Source organism: Nilaparvata lugens, chromosome 2 (assembly GCF_014356525.2).
Source record: "Nilaparvata lugens isolate BPH chromosome 2, ASM1435652v1, whole genome shotgun sequence".
Taxonomy (NCBI): Eukaryota; Metazoa; Arthropoda; class Insecta; order Hemiptera; family Delphacidae; genus Nilaparvata; species Nilaparvata lugens.
The window spans coordinates 16,273,904-16,296,385 of record NC_052505.1 but is presented as its reverse complement, the minus strand read 5'-3'; the positions used below and the strand labels follow the sequence as shown (position 1 = coordinate 16,296,385).

The window sequence follows — 22,482 nt, the reverse complement described above, 5'->3', positions numbered from 1 at the left end:
TTTCAGGTTTGTATGAAAATAAAACCTGATTATTTCAGCAAATTATGTTCCATTAGAAGAATGCATTTGACCGCACCTTGATTTGTTTGTAGCCAATCCCCAATATTTGTTCAATACAACATTCCAGTAGGGATGACATAAACTTGGCCCTAATAAACAAGCACCCTATGATTTAACAAGCACTTGGTGATTATTATCCATTGTTTAGAGTTATGTGTGATTTTCATGTTAAGGTGTGTACAGATTTATGCGCCAAGAACACGCGCATTTAACTTTACCAGTATCCTTTATTTTTTGAAGAAACGACCAGTTTGAGCCAATTATATCATTATCGACTGTCCAATATTGTTTCGAGTTATGTGTTCGAATGGATGGAGTATGGAAATAGAATATGAGATAGAATGTATATATATATATTTTTTTTTTTTTATTTAATACTATAATCATAATACAATTATGACATTGGAGGAAAAACTATGCTAAGCCTGTACTATTTCTTCTCAAAAATTTTGATAAAATGTTAATGTTGTCCAAAAGATAAGGTTATATAGTCACACACTGCTTCGTCACTTGATTTTCGGTCCAGAAATGATTATTTAAAATTTTGAAGGCTGATTCTATACTCTAAATAAATCACAGAATGTATCACAATAAATTAAAAACTTTTTAATCAAACTATTTGTTATTCACAGCTGAAAACTGTAATGTTACTGTATACTTAACATGTATAGTTTTATTATTAATGACTACCCGGAACGTAAATTTCTGAAAAATTTTATTCTAATCAATCAATCAATCAATAGTTTATTTTTCCTTCATACAATGCATACATGAATGTCTATAATTACATAAATACAATTGACAATTAACAAAATAAGTTGAAAGTAAAATAGTATTATTATTAAATACGGAAAGTCCCTGAAAAGGTTGAAAACCTGAGCGCAGGGGCCAAGTGTGAACTACCCGGAACGTATATTTCTGAAAAATATTATTAATTTTAAACTGGTGACAAATCCATTATGTTAATAATCGGATTATTAAAATTTGGTATAAATATAATATGTATTATTACTCGAAATAAACTAATATTTTAGAGCTCTAGATTTTTCATCTTGTCCTAACGTTTATTTTTCAAAGATTGAATTAACCTATTGATAATGTATTTCTAGAAGACGGACATTTGCCGACAACAAAGATATAGTGGAGAGCATCGACATGGACTTGAGTGACGATGAGGATGTTCATTGTCAAACGCCTATCAGCAGCACACCCAAGCAGAATCCAATGCCTGTCATGAATAGGCCAATCAAGCCAATGACACCTCAGGCTCAGGCTCAGCCTCAGACTCCTCAGGCTCCTCGCAACTTTGCTCCAAACCATCGCTCCACTCCGAGGAACAGTCACGCGGAGCAGCAGCAACCGACCAATAGAAACATTAGTAATAAGCCACTGTTGGGATTGGGATCTTCCATTTCGTTCAATATTGCCACTCCCAATAAACTAGTGAAAGAGTCGCCTCTCAAGGAAACTGAGGAACAACCAAAGAAGAAGTTGCCGCTTCTGTATGATGTGCGTTCATCGCCACCAATCAAAAAGTCGCCCAAGTCATCATCCGCTACTGACGTGGTTTTCCCGGACATTCTCACAGTTCCTCCACCACCTCCTCCTCCTCCGCCACCTCCCCTTCTCCTATCTGAACCCGAAGTGAGCAGCAGACCAGAGTCAAAGTCTGAAAAGAAAGCGAGTATCTCGCCTAACATAGCACAGAAAAAGGAGGACAGTTTGAAGAAAGTTGAAGCAGACACTAGTCTGCTGAAAACACCGGAACTATTTTTGGACGAGGTGTTGAGTGGGGAAGTAGGTGACGCGGCAGAGCCGAACGACCTAGACGCGGCAGCTATGCTGTACGAGGACCTCTATGACGAGTGTATGGACAGTGAAGCGCCGGAAGACGCGAGCAAACCACCGCAGGCGGTGCCGCAGCAACCGCCCCCGCAACCGCACGCCGGCTTCAGAGGACGCGGAGGTGGAGGCATGTGGCGGCCTCCGCGACGCGGCATGTTTGCGCCCAGGGGCATGCGTCCGCCTCCGCCGCCGCCCCATCTCATGCACCATGGACCGAGGCAGATGGGCCCCCGGCCTCCCTTCCAATGGCGACCTCGCTTCCCCAAGTGGTAGGTAAGTCATCGCTGGCCAAACTCAGTAGGTATCTATTGAAAATTGAAGTAACTCAACCCTTATCGATAACACATTCAGGAAGCAAACTATAAATCAAATAGAATTTTAAAGATACCGTACATGTATTTTAAATGAAAACAACATGATATTGTCAAAACCAGTGGTTTATTGAAACAATTTTGAGACACTAGTTTTGGTTGTCACACCATTATCAACCTCTGTCATTATTATTATCATCGTTATCAGTATACTGTCTAGATTCATGTATTTTTCTTTCAATCGATATTATGCTGTTTCCTACTTGAGCCTTTCCCATTATTATGATGCTTATTTGTTCTATTGAAAATAATAATTCAGTTATGATTTCGTCTCTACTTTCTATAGATTTATTTCTACTGTTAGAATAATAATTATTTTGCTTATTTTCAAGAAAATTGACTCATTGGTCCAAAGTTTGTTCCTAAAATTCAGGATACAACGTATGTAGGTACTCGATTTTGAAGACTTATAATTCATTTTAATACTGTTACTAATACTACTGAATAATTTGATGAATGATCTCAAGTAATAGAATATTTTGTAATATTATGCAAACAGTTAGTATTAATAATTTTTTCGTTAACAATTTATCAAGTTATTCAATGCTCTATTAGTTTATTTATGTAAAATTGATTACTTTGAAGTGCACATTAATTCTACAAAAGAATATAAGCTTTTTGCAATTTATATAAAGCTAACTTTCGGTTTAATTTTAGAGGTTCTGCAGTGTTCTCTAATCAAACTGAGTTCAAGATCATTTTTGCTACTTTCTAATTACAAAATGTCATTAAAAGCTTATACTTTATTTGTTTGAATGCGTGAAAACATGACATTTTTCAGCAACCTTCCACTTTCAGTCATTCATTTCTGAATCGAAATTTTGTATTTGAGAAAGTAATTTGCTAATATTGTACATATTCCGATTCAATTCATAACTACATAACACAATTCAATAAGCAATCAATATTGTTAATAAGGCTTCAGTGACAATGATATTATAGTGTATAATTTTTGCTTATAAATTATTGTGTCTAGTATCATGGTATTTCGTGGAGGCAATATAATATAACAAGTAATCAATTCTATACTTTACGTTTTCGACTTCTCCAGAGAAGGTAAAATTGTAAAAATACATTTTTAATTCGCGTAAATGCTTTATTTTTTGCATCTCTACATATTTTGAACCTTGAAGAGTACCTTCTACAACTAGATTAGACTCGTATCTAATACAATTTAGATATTTGTATTGATTTAAAAGTTTTTTTTGGGGTATTTTTTACTACTCATATATTACTACTTTTGAAAATCTTCTTCTATGTTGTCATCATAATATTGATAACGAGTATATTTAAGGAACGAATTTAACGTTTTCAATATTTATTTTCAAGAATTAATTTGATTTGGTACATTGTGCGCTTACATTGTTTTCTATGAATTGAAGTTTGAACTAGCATAGAAGTGCGATTATATTTGGTTGTATATTTATTACAGTGTTCCTGAAAATTTCCGAATCCACTATACTTTTCTTGTAATTCCCCTATTTTTAGCTCTTGTGAATAGCTACATATATGTAAACTACTATCTAATCTAATCTTATTTCGGATAAATGTAAATCTAGCTTGAGAATTATTTGGGCTCTATCTGAGCTTGCTAAATTGCTAGAGATTTCCATATTTGGAAATTGAGGCTAATGGAAATATTATACGATTTTCAGGTAGTTGATATTGAATTGAATTATTCAGGGGCTGAATAATGATTACATTTATACTAATTAAGTTACTATTTAGACAAGAAAAAAGGGCTATTGTAACACTGACGACCGGTTGCACAAAAGAAAATCAAATTTTAATCTCTAAAACGATGAAATTGTGTGTACCCAATGTAATAAATTTCTATTTATCTATATTTAATAACACCATTTTACTTAGTTTATTGTTTAATCTGTAGTGTGGAACAATACAACCATATTATTCTTAATTGAATAAAGTGGAAGTTTATAATAAATAATAAAATTGAGAGATTTGAATTCCATTAACTGTCGCGCAATCGTTCGTCAGTATTGTTTGTTTGTATTTACGAACTTGTTTGTATATCACATAGTTTGCTTCAAATAAAATAACATGTGAAATTGACAATATCTTTTCACTTTTGGGATAATTTGAGTTTTGTCTGAAAAACATACAGTGTATGTAACTTATCTACATTTTCAACGGAACAAGTAATTAATTGAATTTGAAATTCATTTTCCTGGAGAATATATCTGTTGCAATCAATGTATGTAGTGTGCAACAGTGAATAATCCACTTGGCTTTGATAGTAATGGTTTGAAATTTATTGTTTAAGACTGCAAAGCTATGAGTGTGAATCCAAACACAGATGGTGAAAATCCATTACTTATGCTTCTTACACATTTTTTCTCTTCTTTTATTTCAAAATATATTTTTCAAATTATATATTTAATATTCTGTAGCCTAGTTCACGATTGTTAGAAATGTAATTACTGAAGAGATGATTCTCAATTCACCAATAAAGCTCTTCTTTAATGTATTCTCTATTATATTCCTCCCATTAAATTTCGATACACATTCTAATATTGATCCGATTTACTCTCTATTATTAAGTGTGAGACGCCTTTTTCCATTGCTCAACTATGTTATGTAATGAATTGCTTTTACTAGAACTGTTTAATTATTAGACGAACTACCTATAAGTAAATGGATATTTCAATTTGGAGTATGATGGCAAATCAAATGAAAACCTCAATGAGTATTTTTCCAATACTAATATTTGAATTTCAAAATTTCTAATATAGATTAATTTTGTAATTTATGACGTTCGCTATTGCTGGTGTAATTAGATTTGAAGTTTTATGAATTTATTCACTGATGTAGTGCAAATTTCTTCGATTATTATCATCATTTTACCAGAGCTGGATTTCAAGTCAACTCGAACAAATATTTCATCATTCCAAATACGTATTTGTACCTTACAAACCACGATGTTTCTTGAACAATATTTTGCCTTTTATAGAACGTATGCTCTTGTCATTACACTGGCGAACGTCAATGGACTATGTCATTGCTTTTGTCAATGCTATATGATGAAGAGTTTCTTCTGTAGCCTATATTTTAAGAATGATAAAAATCGAGACCATTCTGCAAAACTATGATACAAATTTATTTCGAGTATTGAGACTGCAGCTAAACTCTTCGCTGTATCGATTTAGAAGGTCAATAAAAAGTTGAAGGTGACAAATTATTCAGACACTGGTGTGGTTCACGCCGAATGGTTTAACAATCTCACAGGTAAGGTTCCTTGAAGAGTTTGAATGATTTACTACTTGAATCATAAGGTTTTATGTATGATGTGTCATTTAAGACAATAAAACAGTGTAATTGTGATGGAAGTTGCCTGAGATGAAGAAAAATATACCAACAAATTTTCCCCAAGTTTTATGCAAGATTAATCAGTGATCAATTCAATAAGAATGTGATTCTAAATGCATCTATTCATAGACTTGTGCTTGTAGTGCAAACGATACTTCAGGATTTTCGGGATAAAAAATAAATTTTCATTGCGATACTATAGAGGAGTGAGAAAGTGATCTCAAGTAGACGACTTTCTCATATTAGTAAAAAATCTGATTATTAAAACCTTAAACCCGTTCTTATTAAACACAATTCTTGAACAATTTTGCTTTGAAGATAACAGTAAAAGATGAAATTGTTATGTATTTCAAAAATACAAAATAATCTGTCAGGGAAAATGCAGTCTACTGCTTCCAATCTAGATTATATTGATGATAGAGCCTGGAATTGGATAAAAAGAGGTACGGTAGCCTAATACTATAATTGGGAATAATTAAAATTATGTCTAACTTTTGATTTAGACTTTGATGTCTAACTTTTGATTTAGACTTTGATGTCTAACTTTTGATTTAGACTGTGATGTGAGATGCTATGGATAAGCATTGCTAATTTTGGCTCGATAGTGTGCAGAAATATACTATAATAGCCTACTGTATAATAGAATATCAAACAAATCCAGAAATAGATTGAAATTATCATCAACTCCTCTTCAATTACATGGTAACCTTTTGATTATTGATCCATTCCACTTAATTTCAGTCATGCACAATATATTTCAAATAATTAGCCTACCTTTATAAATGTTAATGTTATCAAAGCACCTCCACTGAGGACTGATAGTTGGAGGATGGAGATTCATTCAGACTTTTATAGTTTCGGCCAACTTCTATCTTCCAATTGTTTTACTACAAACTGTAAATTGAGCTCTTCAATTTCATCAGTCTTATACTTTCCTATTGTGTAGAACGGGCTGTCCTATCATGTTAACATTGAAGCAAAACCCATGAATCGAACTTGAGTGTCAACACCAGCCCTACTCAAAAACCTCAATCAAAAATTGAAAAATAAGTCGGAGGATGTCTTATAGAAGATATGAAAGTGATAGGCTATGAAATGATAGCTTACGCGATATATGATAGGCTACGCGATGAATTGTTGAACGATTGTGAATTCATGATTCCAAATCAATAAGGAGAAGAAGAAGAAGAACTTGTTGAGAAAAGGATAGTTTGAAGATGAAGAGTTGGGCCGACTGTCTGACGTTTATACTTCCACGGTAATTCCTATTAGTATTTATCTTCATGATGATGCGCGTTTATCTCTGCGCTTACCACACTTCTGAAAATTGAAAAAAATATCTGGATAATTTTTCAGAATGCTGAATAATATCCATTAAAATAGCCAAGCTAATGGTTTTCAGGAGATGGTTCATGTCAGGAAAATCTCGACCAACAAAGGATTTTAATCTTCATATTAATCTCCACTCATTTCATCTAGTAGAAGAGGGTTTCAGCTTTAACCACAGCACTTATAATTTGCAAAGTACGCAAGTTTGTTTATTGGGGATGATACCCACATAAACTTATTACTTGTATGTGGGTGAATTCATGGGATGATCAAACGTTCATGCCACCGGCGGGATTCGAACCCACGACGCAGCCGGTGCTAGCAGACTAAAGTTTGTAACGCTCCTGACCACTAGCCAACCCGGTCGGCTAATCAAATGAATGTCATTTTTTGTCTATCGTATCCACCATTTTTCATCATCTATTGTCAATTATTTGTAGAATATGTGATCCGTCGCCCAGTGGATAGAGTGCTTGCTTAGCAGTCTCGAGGTCCTTGGCTCAAATCAAGTTATGAACAAACGTTTTTAGCAGGTCATCGGATGGGTACGTTATTTGTCGGTCCCGGTTGATATATAACAGTCGTGAGGTTCATTGACGGCTTGAATTATATATACAGGCGAGGTGGAACTTCCGTCCCCAACAATAAAAGCTATACGAATAGTATTATTTTTATGCAGATATGTTGCTCTTTAAATCTTTGAACTGCCCTTTGTCTTGTTTTTTGTCAAATTAATTCTCGATTCTCATTAGCAGTGAATCTCACTGGTTCATGCAGAATTCAGTAATTATATCATCCTTATTTAAAGAGTTTGACAAATTTACGACAGAATTTGAGTTTGTGGCCTAGGCCCGACTTAACATTAAACACTGGTGTGCCTTTTGAATGCTTGCTACCATCGGACTCCCCGATGTAAATAAAGTTACATTGGCAATAAAGCTCATTCACGTTTTCATTTGATTACTGTTACATCTATCTACAGCTTTAATTAGTGAAGAAAATTGGAAATCTGGCGTCTCACACTCAGTAAGTGATCTGTTTAAATGAATAAACGTAAATTACACCTCTAAATTCTATTGGGACATCACTGGACCACGGATAACCGAACTTGTGATAATCGACGCTCTACTGTTTACCTGAAAGTTCAATTATTTTATGTTTAGAGTAATCCTTGGCTTGTTGGCATTTATGAATCAACTCGGCTTTATAGGAGAATCCTTGTATGTTAATGTGATTTGATAGTATAAGCTAGTTCAGAATTTCATAAAGTTTGTTACTTTGTATTTAATTATTCTTTATGTAACACATTCGTTTGATTTGTGATAAAATTGTCATATTTAATATTTTGTAAGAGTATAATTCATTTTATTACTCCGATCAGCAATATCATTAATTTGGGTAGTCAATATTTATAATATTGTAGAGATGTGAAGCATCATGATTAACTTGAGTTATTGTTATTGATAAAATATGTGTACGGTCCATTATAGTTTTTGAAATTTCATGTGATTAAAATAAATGATTATGTTGCATTATACAACAATATAATTTTTTAATTGCAAAAATCAACAAGTTATGCTCTGAAATAGATAAAATATTATATAGTAACGTAGTTACTGTAGTTTTTAAGAAATAAGAGTGTAAAGTAAATTTTAACCATGATATGAATTTAGAATACTCATAAAATACAGTTATAAATCAGTTTATATTGTAGTAACTATTATAAAATGAAATGCAATGTGTATAAAAGTTTTTTATTGTAAAATTTTAGTATAAGTGTTGAGTTGTTGCAAGCTACTGCCTTGGAATTTTGGCAGGTGATTGGAAGGATAAGATTTGTCATAGGTATTGGAAAATTCAAGACCTTGCTCATCGATATAATGCATCCTTTGGTGGAGATAGAATTAATTGACTGAATTGAAAAATGTTATGTTCGTCTTGTATTTGATTTCTCTTAATTATTCTCTTTTGATTTCATTTAACTTTACCTACCGTCTTTAATTTTAACTTCACAGAACTATTTTATCATATTATTTTTGTTAATTCTCTCTAGTGATCTTCTATAATTTTAGTTAATTTTCTCTAATTCTCTCTTATCATTCCAATCACTTTGATGTATTGACCAAGTATTAAAACTAGTTCTAGTCAATAAGTTTTTCTTCATTCTACGTTAATAATAATAATTGATTCTTCTTAATAATTTAAATTTAGAGATATTATTGTTTTCTATTCCCAGTTCCACAATTATGTGACTGTGACCTCGAATTCATTGCTGAAAAAATCTCAATAGCTTCTCAAATCTATTATGAATTTGAATTTTGAATAGATATCCATTCTTACCTTCTTCTAGGGGTTATTTATACGCTAGTAAAAATTCTTCAAAATTTGGATTCCTCAACAATGTGATGGTGATCTCGAATTTAATGAAAAAAATTCTCAATAGCTCCACTAAATTTGAATTTTGATAAATAGGTATCCATCTTACCACCTTCAATTGGTTCTTTATACGTTAGTGAAAACTCTTAACTCTTCAAAATTGGGATTCCACATTTATGTATGACTGTGACCTCGAAATTAATTTAAAAAAACCTCAATAGCTTCACTAAATTTGAATTTTGATAAATAGGTACCTATTCTTACCATCTTCAAGGGGTTATTTGTACGTTAATGAAAATATTCTTCAAAATTGAGATAAACCTTCTGAAGGCTATTCTTGAACTAAACACATGTTGAATTCCTTTATTTCTCGCAGTAAGTTAGAACTCATAATTGATAAAATTCATAAAATCACTAAAAATGAAACAATCATATTCGAATTAATTAATATTTGACTCTATCTAGATGTACCCGCAAAATTATATCCAGGGCTACTATTAAAATAATAAATAATAGTACCGTAGCACGTACCAAATTAAGATATTCTAGTTTTTGAGCATTTCAGAAAAAAAACACAAGAGGTCAGGTAAAACTAATCTCATTTTGAAAATCGATCGAAAATAATATGTGTTTGTTTAGGTGATTTTAGACTATTTTTCAGAGGCTGCTCTAGTGCTCTTGATCAACACAATTATTAAATCATGACTTGATATAGTTCAAGTATACGGTACCGTACCTACCTACTTATTTTTGTAAACATGCTTGAACCAAAATTATATTATAATTGATGAATTGAACAAAAATTTGAATACCCATCTCTTTCTTGAAATTTCAACATTAATTTATTTCATAAGTATGAACAATTACAAAAATCTGGCTTTCGAATTTTCTTGTGAAATGGTTTGGTGTTGAGGTATGGTGAAGAGTGGTCCTTGTGGAGAATCGGGTTGAAATATTCCTGGTGTGGTATACTATTTTTCAAGTACAAAGAGTAGGTAGGCTGTCTTATGCGCCGTGTTTACACGAGACAATAGTGCTAGTCAGCTATTTTTATCAGTGCATGCAGTACCGGTGCTAGTATAGTGCACAAGGCAAAAAATGAGACTAGATATTGTTTTCACACGACGACAGAAACTATCACTAGACAATCACAACAAACTCTTATCTTCTAGTTTTTCTCACGTAAACTTGCTTTTTATTGTTTACCGGGGACTAAAGACATGGTGAGCGGCTCATTGGTGAAAGGACAATGTGGCAGAAATGAATCTAATAGAGCCCAGGAACGTGTATCCGCGTGAAACATCAATTGTTGGAATATGGAATAAGAGGTGAAAAGTAGGTATATATGATTGAAAGTAGTAGACATAAAGGCTATATATTTTTCACAAAAATAGCCTGGACCTTTGGAACAAAATTGAACCCAGTTGATTGTGTTTGTTTTATATATGAACATCTTTTATAGCCCAGTATTTTTTCATTTTGGCTGTTAACACTTTGGGTAATCTCATAGAATCTTTTTAATATGGCTGATGCATTTCCCCCATTGTACTGTCAGGTACCGTGTGAATGTCTGTTGTCTAGAAACGTGGTTTGCAAGTGTACTGGTAGGTTACCGGTACAGCCGAAAATCGCAGACTAACATAATTATTACTTTTTTACAAGAAAAAGTTATTCCTATTTTAAATTATTTTGATACTTCTTCCACTATTCATTGCAGTTTTAAGGAATTTCAACATAGGCCTACGCCTATTAAGGGAGCGGTATATGCCTGGTTCAGTGGAGCGGATGTAGTATTGAAAATAATACATGTATTTGAATGAATAAAGTCATAGTGGTATAAAAACTACTAATACTCCAATCTGTTACAATATAATTAGTTCCATTTCAGCTCAAGAATAATTTATTATTATAGACCATAGGACAGGTCGTGGTTGTAGTTGAAAAGAATTTCAAGTCGTATAATTCTGCTTTTATATAACTCTTTTAATATATGCAGCGATATCTCTTCGCTTGTTTCCTAACTTATTAACTCTTAGCTAACATTTAGCTTAGCCAACTACTCCAGTTGCATAAAGTACCATCAAGTCTTGAGGTTTAAGATAGTAAACTCAGTGACGTCACCAATTTGCCGGGCTACCTATTGATCTGATTGCCGTGATTGTAGCCACTGCGTTTCTGTTCAGCAGTCAGCTGAGTTTTGTCTTCATACAACGAGATGGGCCCTTGCTGTCATTTGAAACAACGGAAATCAGTAGCCCTCTTGTCGTACACGTACAACTTTTACAGCTGTTGCAGTACTGCTTCTCTTGAACGTTACGATTGACGCTTGGATAAAAATATGTGACATAAATTATTTTATTTTGCAAGTTATTCAAACCTAAAAACTTTCTAAAATGGAGATAGATTTAAAGCATACTTTGAAGGAAGCCAAATTGGCTTTTGGCAATCGAGAATTTGATCGAAGTATTCAGCTCTGCAAGGTGAGCTATTTCTGAAATTAGGTTATGTTTATTGCCTTGATTGTGCGGTCACTTGCTTGATCTAAAATCGTAATATCTTTTCTTGAATTGAATTAAAACAATCTACACTTGTTATGATTATACTACAAATTTTGTTGAGTAGGACGTAGGCCTATATATATTTTTTTACTTGTTTTTTTTTGTAAGTTATCTCTTATCATAACCGATAAACTGTGGCGTATCCACAAAAAATTGTAAGGGAGCTCCATTGGCAAACTTTGGGGTGTTACCAGGGAGTGTAAGAGATATAAAATGCCTCCCACCAAAGGGGTGTCTGGGCGCCGGGGGCCCTCCCCCGGGAAATTACAATTTGGTGCAATATTTTAAGCAGATCAATTTTTACTTGAAAAACAAACATTCTTATCAAGTTTTTTGTGTTTGGTAGACTGCTTTTCATTTCATTTTTCCTCGAAAATATCATAGGCCTTAGGTATGTTAAATTTAATAACAAATAGTGTGGAATGAAATAGAATTTTATTAGTCATTTCATTATTATTCATTGAGTTTTCTGTTATCTTGTCCCTCTGCAGTGAACTTACTTACTTCTTACTTCTGATGTCTTCCTCACGGTCCTGGGATCGGGGAATCGTCAATTGAATCGAACACTAGATTATTCACTGTCCAGGCTATAATATTATCATTGTGTACCATTTAAAGTAAATTCTTGTTACTCAACTTCAATTAGTTGTTGATCTGGCGAAAATGTTGTTTCTTTTCTGGGGGATACATCCCCACGTTCCCACCACCCTGGATATGCCACTTCGGATGAATGTATGAAATGTAGTGCCAAATTATGTAAAGTTTAAATTGCGTCGTGTGTAAGGGTGTCTGTCATGGTAAGTGCACTCAAGTTAGATCAGTCCAGAGTTCAACTAAATCGATAAACATTAAAGTGCGACCAGATGTACGGATGGTAACGTCGACGATGAGGGGCCAGACCACATTGAGCGTTTTTTTTTCAGGCGACAATTCAATCAACTTTTAGCCCTACCGACTCTTAAACGCCTGAAAAACGCTTAATATGGTCTGACTCGAAGGGTCTTTTCGGGACGCTATGAAACACAAATTAAAACAAATACCCTCATTTGCTCACTGCGACGGCAGGAGGCAGAACCGGTCAAGTTGCTTGGCTTCTGGCTGGATGGACGGCTGAGATGGAGTCACCATGTGTCAGAAGTGTGTCGAAAGCTTTCCAGGGTAATATACCTGCTAAAGAAGCTCAGACATGTGGTAGGCAGGGATAGTTTGGTGATGGCATACCACTCACTCTTTCATAGCCACATCATGTATGGACTGATCCTGTGGGGACATGTACCAGCAGCAAAGGATGTGCTGCTCCTCCAAAAAAGAGCAGTCCGAACAATCACATTCTCGGGAAGTAGGGACCACTGTAAACCTCTCTTCAAGGATATGGGGATCCTCACCATCTACAGTCAGTACGTGTTCTGCTCACCATCACACCTGATGGACAACCAGGAAGACTGGACGAGAAGAGGCGAAATCCACAGCCACAATACACGCCGAGCTGCTGACCTTGAGGCATCCCACACACGATTGAGCAGCACCTACAACAGCTACCCAGCAGCAGCCATTCGAATGTTCAACAGGTTGCCCAGCGAAGTGAGAAATTTACCAAGAGACAAACTGCTTAGCACAGTGAAGCTGAAGCTGAACGACAGGCCACTCTACTCATTTGCTGAGCTTGAGGACGAGCCCCTTTTTTGAATCAGTTCTACTCCAACGACTAGCCAAAATGGCTACCAACCAACCTTGTTCATGACACTGTCTATCTGGAATCCCCAGTCTTCGACAACGACAACAAGTATCAAGTAAAAAACAGATAGAATTTTGAAATCAGTTGGTTCTCTTCAGCAAGAGTTGAATAAACTTCAGGAAAGTTTCAGAATACTGGACAGCGAGAAGGAGAAACTTCATTCAAAATGCAGTGAGTTGGAGCAAGCCAAAGACGGTCTATCAAGTGGGATTCGAGTCCTCAGAATCAGACTACGTGACACTGAACAGTAGTCGCTCATCAAACTCTTGTTCAACAAACATTGAAATTGTGAGACTTCCATCGTTTACGGACAAAAATATAAATAGCTGCGTGCAGCACGTCGTAGCCGCCCTCTGTATAACCATAGAGAAAAGATAACATAGGAAGATATCCCGTGGTGGAGATGGTTTATGCTCCAAATTTCACTGTCAACTCAAGCCGATAGTCTAGTAGTTATTTTTCGTGAAGCTATGTGATGCTGGTAGTCTCTCATAATGTGCCGTTCTTACCCGGCCATAATAGCTATAATTGACATTAATCGGTCTGAAGTAACAAACAGTTTGGAACATCAACGACCTACACCATGGGATGTCTTCTTATGCTATCTTTTCTCTATGGTATCACATACAAGCTGGAGGACATCTACAGGTCACCGGCTACAGGAAGTGCCACACTCATCCATCAATTCGTCCGAATACGAAAAGGAGGATTGGCTGAGGGCTTTATGGAAAAAGAGAGAACTCAGCACGACCGACATAAAGAACAATTCTACTCCTGGCCGTGTTTACATCAAATACTGTATAATAAGCAGCTGATTGGAAAAGCAAGACGGCTACAAAGGGAGAAGAACATTGCCATCGGAGGCTCTTCCAATTGTAGAGTAATGCTCAATAAGGCAATAGAAAAACCTTCCAAGTATGCATGACCAAGCGCGCAGATGAGAAACAAAATCTGTAAAGAGCAATGGGAACACTCACACTGAACGCGTGAACTTGCTGGTTGCGTTCAGTGTGAGCAGCTACAGACAAATCACTACGTGTTTCAATGGCTCTTTCCAGATTTTGTATGGTTGTAATCTGGAACCCTTCCCCCCCTACCATCACTACGCCAATGTCTTCCTTGTATCATCGATATTCTGTTTCGAATTTGCTTTGCAATCTTTCAAGTTATCTCAATTTTCAACAGTTTTTTGTTTTCCACTTGTGATGTGTTTTCTAATTTTCATGTCTTGTCTGAATATTTATTCTTCAGAGAAATACTGTACATATTCTGTCCTTATTAAAAATACTGTCTCTTTTTTAGGATGTTTTAAAGACTGACAGAGACAATTACTTGGCGTTGGTTTTTCTCGGAGCTTCTATGCAAGAGACCGATCAGATCCTTCACGCTCCTAAAGCATTCCAGAAGGCAGTTATTTTGAAACCGAATCAAATATTAGCTTGGCAAGGTCTTGCTACGTATTATGAAAAGGATGGTGTTGAAAAGAACTTCGATCACATGCTGGAAGTTTACGAAAATATTCTATCACTGGAGAGGTATAGTGACTTATTTCTTTCAGAAAATGGCGTTGAGATTTTCCAAACTTTCTTTTTAAATTAGGTGATATGTAAAAACACTTCACTTACATGGGCTACTTACAAACAAATTAAAAAAAAAAACAATATAAAAACCTTGAAACTAGTCGTTGAAATATTTTAAAGTTTTTAATAATAAGGGGTATTACAAGTTTTTTATATTGTTTTTATTAATTAAGTGATATGTATATTTTTCCTCAACAACAAATTGTGTTATGCTTTACAATACACTGTTGAATATCACCAAAATACATGAGTTAATAGAATTAATTATAATTGAATTTTTTCTCTTTCAGTTTCTCATGTTAACATAACTTAAGTGTAATAATAACATAATCACATATATTCACATAAGTGTAATAATTGTGCATTACTTAATGAATAAATAACATGTTTAAATGTACAGTGTAAGATATAGACATAATCTTATTCTACATTGCTAACCGTCTTCTTGAAAAATACACTACACTACCTCCACTTATCATACACTTCAAATAGATAATACGTCTGTGCTCTTGATAATTGTTCTTAATATGAAACTTGAAAATAATCTCCTTGCTAGTTGGTCATTATTTTTATTATTTCCATTTACAACACAGAAAAACAGCTACAATGAAAAAAAAAACAATTTGCTAAATGGTGTAATGAAAATATCTTGAAAATACCTTTCCAATATGGTTTCCCATGTAATAGGCATTGTGCCAATACAGTCTATTCGCTTCTCAGATTATATAAGAGTCTTTATTTATTTATTAGTGCAAACAATACAATAGTCGAAAAAGAAAAAACAGGCTATTGACCAAAACTTTTTCAATTTCCTAATCTTGTCTTAAATTTTCCAAATATTATGTAGGTTATGTTAATTGCTTGGACATTTTTCATACACATGTCTTGTTACTTATCAAATTCTTCCAAATATGGAAAGACTGTTGAAATTTTCCGATTATTTTTATAAAATATTCTACACTTTGAATAACTTTAATTTTTTTTCTATTTTCCTAAACCCTTAGATTTTTAAAAGTGGTCAGGTACCGAATAAACCATATACGTGGTAGGTCCAGAAAGTAAGTTCCGTTTGGTAATAAAATAAAATTGTGTACAGATCCAGAAAAGTTATTTATTGCACAAAATTCTACAATTCTTAAACTACTTTTCCACATAACTACCGAAATTTTGCAGACATTTGTCATAGCGTGGCACAAGTTTTTGTATGCCTTCTTCATGGAAATTTGCCGCCTGTGTCTTCAACCAGTTGGGAACAGTTTCTTCCAGCTTGTCGAAATTTCAGTTTTCCGGTAACAATTTCATGCATTTGTGATCGTGAAATTTGGGGAAATTCCATAGCAAGAGCACTAATTCCATAGCAAGAGCGTGAACCAGTTCTTCTGTAACCAAAGATGGACGCCCACTTCGTTCTTTAACAAACACATCACTACGTCCGTCATTGAACTGACGGACCCATCTTCTTACCATTGAATCACTCATCCCACTTTGTCCATAAACATCGCAAATTTGCCGATAAATTTCACTTGGGTTCACTTTCCTTGCATTCAAAAAACGAATTACAGACCTGATTTCACAAGCGGCGGGATTTTCAATCAACACTGATATTGTAAACAAGCACAACTAAACGTACGTGGCTGACAGCGATCTCCAAATGGCGCACGTTTCTTCTCCTTGATACAGAGCGTCTACCGCACATGTGCGGAACTGCGATCGCAGCGCTGTAGCAAATATAAATTGAAACGGAACTTACTTTCTGGACGTGCTATCGTATTTCTCACTGAAAACTTATATTATATCTCGCATTCAGTTTTGAACAATACTTTTTTTTAATTTCACAGTGATATCGTGAAGTGGATGAGTACCTTCATTAAATTTACCGACGTGGTTTTAAAAACAAACAAATTGGATACATTCATCAAAGTTGTTGATACTCACAAACAGTGCAAGTTACCTATACCATTGAGAGATTTTTGGCAAGGCGTTACCAAAGTTCTGAAAAACACCACAAGTCAGCTTGATAGACAGCATTATGACTTGGTAAGTGATCGATTTTATTGTATTAAAAATATACATTTCATTCCATTGCAAATTGAGACCTGAAGTTTGGACTGCAGGTCTTCTATTCGATTTTTTTAGTTTCAAATACCTGATTTTTAGTAGCCTATACACTATTATCTTACTCTGTAGATATTGGTTATTTCAAGTTTGGTGTATATGTTCGAAAAACTGATAAATGCATCCTGATGTAGGCTACTATAATACGAGTAATAATTACTATAGTAAGGTCCACGTTATAATAGCAGTGGAGAAAAATAGCAGAACAACGTTGCCGATACTCTCTCTTGACAATGCCTTCTATAGACAGTAGCTGATACAGGTTTATTGATGTAATATTAACTGTTCATTCTCGTTTAAAATAATCAATTATATTTTATTAAGCAAGAAATTGCATTTTTCAATAATTTCATAATAAATTTTCATAATTAAGATAAAATATAAAGCGAGAAAGAGATAGCGCTATCCGATTTGTAGAATGACAGACAAGGATAGCAATACCATTATAATGTGGACCTGACTATAGTACCAACTTGTAAGCTGTCAAATGCAGTAGGCCTGTGTTTTCAAGCAGTCAAAAGAGTTGTATGCATGCAAATTTTTCCATTACACAGGATACGGTACTTGTTAAAAACATTCTGCAAGCTGCAACATATATTATATAAATTCTACAAAACATTCATTGCAATATATTTCTCTAATCTATATAAATAAAAATCGGGCCTCAAATTTTGACATTCAATAACTTTTTTATATGTGCACCGAATTTGATGATTCTTTTCTAGTTGTGTTCGTTATGTTCAGGACCAGGTTTATGGCCTATCAAATTTATTATCCGACTTCAGAACTCTTTCCTATGGTCCTTCAAAGTTTACATGTAATCATTATGGGAGAAGATTTGTGAGCTGGCCACACACAGAAATAAAAATCAGCTGTTATAATCATTGCGTCATCCAACAGCCGTCTGTAGATCTGTTTTTACTTTCCTTGCCCTATTACCATAGGTAAGGAAAGTATTGCTTTCCGAAAAAAATTAAGGTACCCCAATTTCTAAATTTCTATACGTTCCAAGGTACCCAAACGTAAAAAGGGGTTTTTGGGTATTGGTCTGTATGTGTGTGTGTGTGGTGTGTGTGTGTGTGTGTGTGTGTGTGTGTGTATGAGTGTATGTGCGTTTGTGTACACGATATCTCATCTCCCAATTAACGGAATGACTTGAAATTTGGAACTCAACGTCCTTACAATATAAGGATGTTGCGAAAATGTTATCAAAAACAGGTTTTTTCGCGATTTTCTCGAAAACGGCTCCAACGATCTTGATCAAATTCATACCTCAGTTAGTCATTGATAAGTTCTATCAACTGCCATAAGTCCCATATCTGTAAAATTTTCAGGAGCTCCGCCCCATCTAGGCAAAGTTTGTCTCTTGTATGGGAAAAAATGAAGTTAGCAGGCGGTATGGCTTGACACTACATAGAAGTAGAATTACATAATGTGTGATTTTATGGAGCCAATTATTGATGTTGCTCCTATTAACTGTACAGTTTGTGCAGATATCAGTGATTTTTCTCTGAATTTTCCCTCTTCTCAATCTATAGGGAACAGTGACCGTGCGGATTTCTCTGTTATCCATATGAACATAAGAAGCTATAAAAAAATATTGACGAATTTATAATTATTTTACAGAGTCTTAAGCATCAGTTTAGCTGTATTATATTGACTGAGGCTTGGCTGTCTGATGAGAGTGACCTTTTAGAATTACCAGGGTATAAGCTCCACGGATCCTATAATAGTTTTAACCATTATGACGGGGTAGTTGTATACATAGACAGTGAGCTCACGTCAACTTGCAGGGAACTCCGGCTGGGTGGTGTGGCCACTTGCCTGTCCATTTGCTTTGACTGGGAAGGAACTTCTTGCTGTGTATCGATGCCCTAACTCTAACTTACCTCTATTCATGAACGCGCTAGATAACAATTTTAAAGAAACAGAAACCAATAGAGGAGTGCAAATCCTAGTCGGGGACATAAACTGTGACACCCTGAACATTACTCCAGGCTCGCTAGAAGAAAAATACATTGACATTTTGAATGAATCAGGATTGACAGCCTGTATAGATAAGGTTACCAGACCAGCCAGTGGAACGTGTATCGACCACTGTTTTATTAAAATACCCCATTCCTTTGATGCTTCCACAACAATTGTTCAAACTGCTGTGACAGATCACTACGCCATTTGTCTAAAAATAATATCAAATAGAAAAAAGTTACCTACTAAAAAGCAAGAGGATTTTTTTAAAGTCAATTGGCAGGGGATCAATAATGCTATTTCATTGCAGAATTGGGACCTAATCACTGAAGAGAATGATGTGAATGTGGCTACTCGCCATTTCTCCGAAACTCTTCAAAAAACAATAGATGATAATACTAAAAAAATATTGGTCACTGCAAAAAATAGCAAATTAAAGCCATGGATTAGTATGGGACTAATACAATCTATCAGATATCGAGATAAACTAAAAAAGAAATTAAATAGACAACCTTTCAACATAAACTTAAAAAATGAATTCCACCAATATAGAAATACACTTCATTCTCTGATCAAACAAGCAAAATTCATTTATTATAAAAACAAAATCGATGATGTTTCAAACAATCCTAAAAAATTCTGGTCAACTGTTAACGAAATATCCGGTAGATCTACACAAAAACTTACCTATGAATTCATCAAAGATGGAGAGTCTACTGAGCAACAGAGTGCTTCTGAAGTTAGCAACAATTTCAATAAGTACTTTGCCTCTGTTGGAAAGCACCTGGCTGACTCCATTACAGCTTTGGGTGATCCAGAGGTACGTGACTCCAATCATGCTGTCGAGTCTTTGTTTGAGCTCCGATCTGTTACACAAGAGGAGATCAGACGGGTGGTTGGCAGCATGAGAGGAAATAGCGCCCCTGGTCACGATCGCATACCAGCTAGACTTATTAAAGATAACATCCACTCACTAATACGTCCTATTCAGCATTTAATAAATTTGAGTTTACTAACAGGTGAATTCCCAGACACTCTCAAAATATCGAAGGTAATCCCAATTTATAAATCCGGTGCAAAAAATGACTACTCCCAATTACCGTCCTATTTCGCTACTCCCCATAACTTCAAAAATTCTGGAAAAATTTGTTAAGATACAGCTAATGCAGTATTTGAGTCAATACAATATTCTAACTACCTCTCAATATGGTTTCCAAAAATCAAAAAATTCATCTGATGTGTTCTTTGATTTATCAAAACATATTGCAGATAACACAAAGGAGAAAAATAAATTAATAATAACTTATCTAGACTTAGCAAAAGCCTTTGACTCAGTTGACAGGGAAAAATTAGTCATAAAACTAGACATGTTGGGTATTAAACAAACTGCTTTGAAGTGTGGTTCAAGAGCTACCTGCTCGACAGAGAACAATATGTTTAAATCAACGATGTCAGGAGTGAGTTGGAGAAAGTAAATTATGGTGTTGTGCAGGGGAGTACTCTTGGACCAATTCTTTTCCTTATCTACATTAACAATCTTCCTCAGTTGAACATTAATAGTAAACTTTTCTTATTTGCGGACGACAGCAGTGGTTTCTACCGGAAAAAATTGGGAAGAGGCTTATAATAATGCAACAACTGATGTAGCTAGAATTAAAAAATGGTTTGATCACAACTGCTTAACAGTGATTACAAGAAAAACCAAATACATGCCTATTTTCACCCGAAACCAGCAAGATCCAGGGCCTAGAGTATTTAAACTTCACTCATGTCAAGATTCAACTTCCATTGGCTGTAGTTGTAAAGTTCTAGAGCGAGTTGATCAGTACAAGTATCTGGGCATAACATTTGATCGCGCCCTCAGCTGGGGTCCCCATGTACAACTTGTCAAAAAGCGACTTAGAAGGCTACTATATGCTTTCTCTCAGCTAAGCCAAGTTTTAAGTAAAAAGCATTGCAAGTCAGTGTACTTTGCTTATGTTCAGTCCATCATTCAATATGGCATTCTTATTTGGGGGGGACTGCCTGCTACCCTTTTGGAGCCACTTGCGGTGTCGCAGCGGCAAATAATCAAAACTATCCTTAAGAAAGAGTACCGCTATCCAACCATTCAGTTATTCACTGAATTTCCGGTGCTGAACATAAGACAACTCTACGTAAAATCTTTATTAATTTATCTCAGAAACAATAATTTTAACATTTTACCAGAAATAATTCATACTTATCCAACAAGATACAGAGTAAACTATGGCTTTGCGACGCCCCAAGTGGTCCACGGGCTTGAGTTGAGAACACCTTTCTACCTAGCCCAAATGGTACACAGGAACTTACCTTTTGAGATAAGGAATATGCAGGAATGCAGTGTTACTGTATACAAACGAAGGATTGAGAGGTGGCTGTACTGTATGGGCTGGGAAATGACAGAAAGTCTGCTTCGGTCAGTATACTTGCATTGAATTAATTTGTTTATTTCCCGGAATTCTTCTTTTTCTTGACTCTATCAGTGAGAATCTTAATACTCCTTCTTCTTCTTATGTAATAAATTGGCACCTTTGTACTGATATCTTTTGAGGATCCGCCGATCACTGTTCCTACATAATATATCTTCAATTTCTTTATTTTTCTTTCCCCATTTTTTTTTTTTAAGATTTAGAAGTATTATTAACATGTTGTTGCTAAGAAAAATTCAATATGTTTTGTTTGATATTATTACTTTTATTTCATTCAAATTTACTTTTTTTATTGATCTTTTACTCTTATCTTTGTTATGGATTTAAAACTATAATTTACAGTACCATATGTTTTGGTATTATGATATGTTATTAATGTGTTTTATTCAGCTATCAAGTTGGTGAAATGTAGCTATTTCTGTACTACAAAATCATGCAGGCCATTTAAGGCCATAAATTGATAAAACGCAATAGATCTAGAACCAGTAGGTAACCTGGAACTCACCCCTACACACAGACGTATAGTCTTGTAGGGGTATTCTAGTAATAATAATACTATCAATTTTATTGTATAGTGCATTTTAAAGATTAAAGAATTTTGAATTGAATTGAATTTTGATTTAGATTCCCAATTATTATCAGACTTCAGATACAATTTAAACAAAAAATTTCAAGTGGAAAAGATTGAGCATGAAAATCTCTACAATTAATGTTCAGTAACATTTTCACCTAAAATTGAAAATAAGCTCAAAATTCGAGAAAATGTGA

At 34.6% G+C, this 22,482-nt stretch overlaps 2 protein-coding genes across 5 annotated transcripts in view; both read left to right on the top strand.

The window, feature by feature from the left end:
- The window catches only part of LOC111052155 (regulation of nuclear pre-mRNA domain-containing protein 2), a 34,835-nt gene extending 30,061 nt beyond the window's left edge, over positions 1 to 4,774 (top strand). For all 3 annotated transcript variants that reach the window (XM_022338792.2, XM_039420690.1, XM_039420689.1), the window contains one exon: positions 1,170 to 4,774. In XM_022338792.2, the coding sequence (XP_022194484.2) occupies positions 1,170 to 2,178 (1,009 nt within the window). In that variant the 3' untranslated portion in view covers positions 2,179 to 4,774. The remainder of the gene's footprint in view (positions 1 to 1,169) is intronic.
- LOC111052173 (tetratricopeptide repeat protein 37) overlaps positions 2,051 to 22,482 on the top strand; it is a 76,788-nt gene continuing 56,356 nt past the window's right edge. Inside the window, exons 1-3 of one of the 2 annotated variants that reach the window (XM_039420688.1) lie at positions 2,051 to 2,178; positions 14,904 to 15,136; positions 17,020 to 17,218. In XM_039420688.1, the coding sequence (XP_039276622.1) occupies positions 14,961 to 15,136; positions 17,020 to 17,218 (375 nt within the window). In that variant the 5' untranslated portion in view covers positions 2,051 to 2,178; positions 14,904 to 14,960. Of the gene's footprint in view, positions 2,179 to 11,565; positions 11,789 to 14,903; positions 15,137 to 17,019; positions 17,219 to 22,482 lie in introns of those variants that run through there. The other variant, XM_022338810.2, reaches the window with a different exon arrangement.